Source organism: Pygoscelis adeliae, unplaced genomic scaffold (assembly GCF_000699105.1).
Source record: "Pygoscelis adeliae isolate BGI_AS28 unplaced genomic scaffold, ASM69910v1 Scaffold430, whole genome shotgun sequence".
Lineage (NCBI taxonomy): Eukaryota > Metazoa > Chordata > Aves > Sphenisciformes > Spheniscidae > Pygoscelis > Pygoscelis adeliae.
Window position 1 is genome coordinate 340,934 of NW_008824003.1, and position 2,740 is coordinate 343,673.

General features: G+C 48.2%; 1 protein-coding gene across 1 annotated transcript in view; it reads left to right on the forward strand.

Moving 5' to 3' along the window:
• Positions 1-6: 6 nt before the first annotated feature.
• LOC103918112 (Krueppel-like factor 4) overlaps positions 7-2,740 on the forward strand; it is a gene marked incomplete at its 5' end in the record, with an annotated part of 3,047 nt that continues 313 nt past the window's right edge. Inside the window, 3 exons of the mRNA XM_009325365.1 lie at positions 7-184; positions 275-439; positions 1,965-2,740. The exon at positions 1,965-2,740 is cut by the window's right edge and continues 313 nt beyond it. Of these exons, the coding sequence (XP_009323640.1) occupies positions 7-184; positions 275-439; positions 1,965-2,140 (519 nt within the window). The remainder of the gene's footprint in view (positions 185-274; positions 440-1,964) is intronic.

Genomic DNA, 2,740 nt, shown 5'->3' on the forward strand with positions numbered 1-2,740 from the left:
CCCCGGCCTGCCCGGACTACGCCTTCTCTGGGGCCCGAGGAGATGCTGAGCGGCAGAGACTGTCTCCCTGCTGGCCCGGGGCTGAGCCACCCACCGCTGCCACTGCACCCGGGCTACCCCCCAGCCCCCGGTTACCCCACCTTCCTGCCCGAGCAGCTGCCGCCTGGCACACTCCAGTACCAAGGTGAGTCCCCGTGCTTCGGCGGCGGGCGCGCTGGGGTGCCCGCTTTGGCACTGGCCACGACGGTGCTCACTGCTCCCTGTCCGCCTCTAGAGCTGATGCCACCGGGGAGCTGCCTGCCTGAGGAGACCAAGCCCAAGAGGGGACGCCGGTCATGGCCTAGGAAAAGGACGGCCACACACACTTGTGACTACGCGGGCTGCGGCAAAACCTACACCAAGAGCTCTCATCTCAAGGCGCATCTGAGAACCCACACAGGTTAATTCCCAGTGCGGGGTCAATGGGGTGCCCTTTCCTGAGGGGCATGGGGTGAGCCCCTCGGACAGTGAAAAGCGGGGAGCACAGGCGGAGGGCTAAAAGTAGCAAGACGTAACCCTTCTCTGCTGGGTTTCCGGGCTTTTTTTCCTCCCCCCTTGGCTACATGGAGTTCTGTGCAGTCTTTGCTTATTGGCTCGGCATTTTGTTAATGGTTCAGAATGACTCAGATGTGGGAGCGGGTGGGTTTCTTGCCAAGGCAAAGTTTGTTGCTCCTCTCTTGCTATGTGGCTAGCTAATTAGCAGGTAGTTGGAAGTCAGCTGGGATTTGTTGCTCTAGATGGTGCTGGCCTGCTTCTGAGACGGGAGCAGACCTCTCTAAGATACTGCTTTCTTTGCTTGTGGTTAAATGCTTCGCACAGGCAGCCCTCCTGCCTTGGCTTGCTCTAGTGCAAGAGGTTGTCCACCTCTGCAAGCTGCTGTTCCCTTTCTGAGGAAACCGTGATGGGCCCCTTGTGAGTGGGGCCTTCAGCTGTGTTGCCAGCAGCGACGGGGTGCCTCGCCTACATGTGGGGGCACATCTTCCCCTGCCCTAACACTGAAGAGGCAGAGTTTAATGGTTGATTGGCTGCTGCTAGAATTTGGATAAAATCTGCCAAAGTGTGTTTCTGAGCCCAAGTTCAAACTTCAACCTTGCAGCTGAATGTGGTGTTGCAGTAACTGAGCTTGTGAAAGCAGGTACATCGTGCACAGTTTCGCCAGAGCGGGCATTCTGTAACAGTGATTAAATAACCTGGGAATTTGCATAATTTAAATCCCTGGATTGTGAACTTGATTCAAAACTTTCTCCTGAAGAGGAGACGGGAAAGGGAGGAACTACTGGTAGGGCAGTTGTTGGGCTACGTCTTCAGCTAATGGCAGTGAGGGGAAAAAAAATCGGTCAAGTGAACAGTGCTTCCCGGCTGCCCCGAGCCGGTCAGCACCATCTCCAGTATGTGTAGGACCAGGAGTTTGTAATTGTCAGGGAAACTTGTCTTGCTGTCAACAGTGGTTTTGTTATAGTGAAGACAGTAAGATTGAGTTCTTAATCAGGCTGAGCTAATGAAAACAGTTTGCAGCTGTTTTTTAATTCTGGAGACCTACAATTATCTAAATACATTATGTCTGCTGAGCTATTTCTGGTTGCTACTTGATCATATAATATTAGCTGGCAAAAATACACTCTATTATCTGAACTTGTGTGCACTGAAGCCTTGTGTGCAAGACAAACAGTGGAAATGAGCATTTTTAGTGAAGATTTCAGTGATGCCAACATTTTATAGTACCTGTACATCTTGAAAAGACAGGCTTTCTCTGTTAGTCTTTATAGTTTGCTCACAACTGCTTCAAGAAGTTTGTTGCGTTTTCTTTGACATTGCCCTTTTTCTTACCCAGGACAACGTGTGTTAGTGCTTCTTGAAAGAACGGCGTTAGAAGTGGTAGCCACGAAAAAAAACCTAACTGATGTGGTTTATTTTCTATTTCAAAGGTGAGAAGCCTTATCACTGTGACTGGGAAGGCTGCGGATGGAAGTTTGCCCGATCCGATGAACTTACTCGTCACTACAGAAAACACACAGGCCACCGCCCTTTCCAGTGTCAGCGGTGTGACAGAGCGTTTTCCAGGTCGGACCACCTTGCCTTACACATGAAGAGGCACTTTTAATTGGAAGCAGTGGATCTTTCCCCAGCTGCCTTAGAGATTCAGTATTTACAGCACAAGGACTGTCTTCCGCAAGATGGGGAGAACACAGTTTAAGCACTACAGATAATCAAGGTGAAGTTTTCCAAAGAGTGGAAAAGAGGGATAATTGCATACAGACATTGCAACTTTTTTTATATATATACATTTAAAAGAAAAGAGAACCAAAAACATTGGGGTCAATGACTGGATCGTCTATCATTCCATTTGTAAATCCAACTTGAATTATTTCCGGACTACAAAATGCCAAGGAGTGACTGGAAGTCACGGATATCAGGGTTAACAGACTGTGTGTAGTTCGGAGGGTGGGGATATTACACAGGGAAATGACATTCCCTTAATTTTCTTTCAATGCAATATTAGATGTAAATGTCATCTTGTACTTTCCTTTTTTTTTCCTTCTAAAAGCCATTACGATGTTAAAAGAGGAGGAAAAATTCAGGTACAGAATTATATTTTAAAAGCCTATTTCATGGTGCTTAGTGACTGTTGGTTCTAGAGGTACCAAAAACAGGAAGCCAAAGTTCTCAAACTGCTGCATATCTGACAAGGAAATACTTTTGT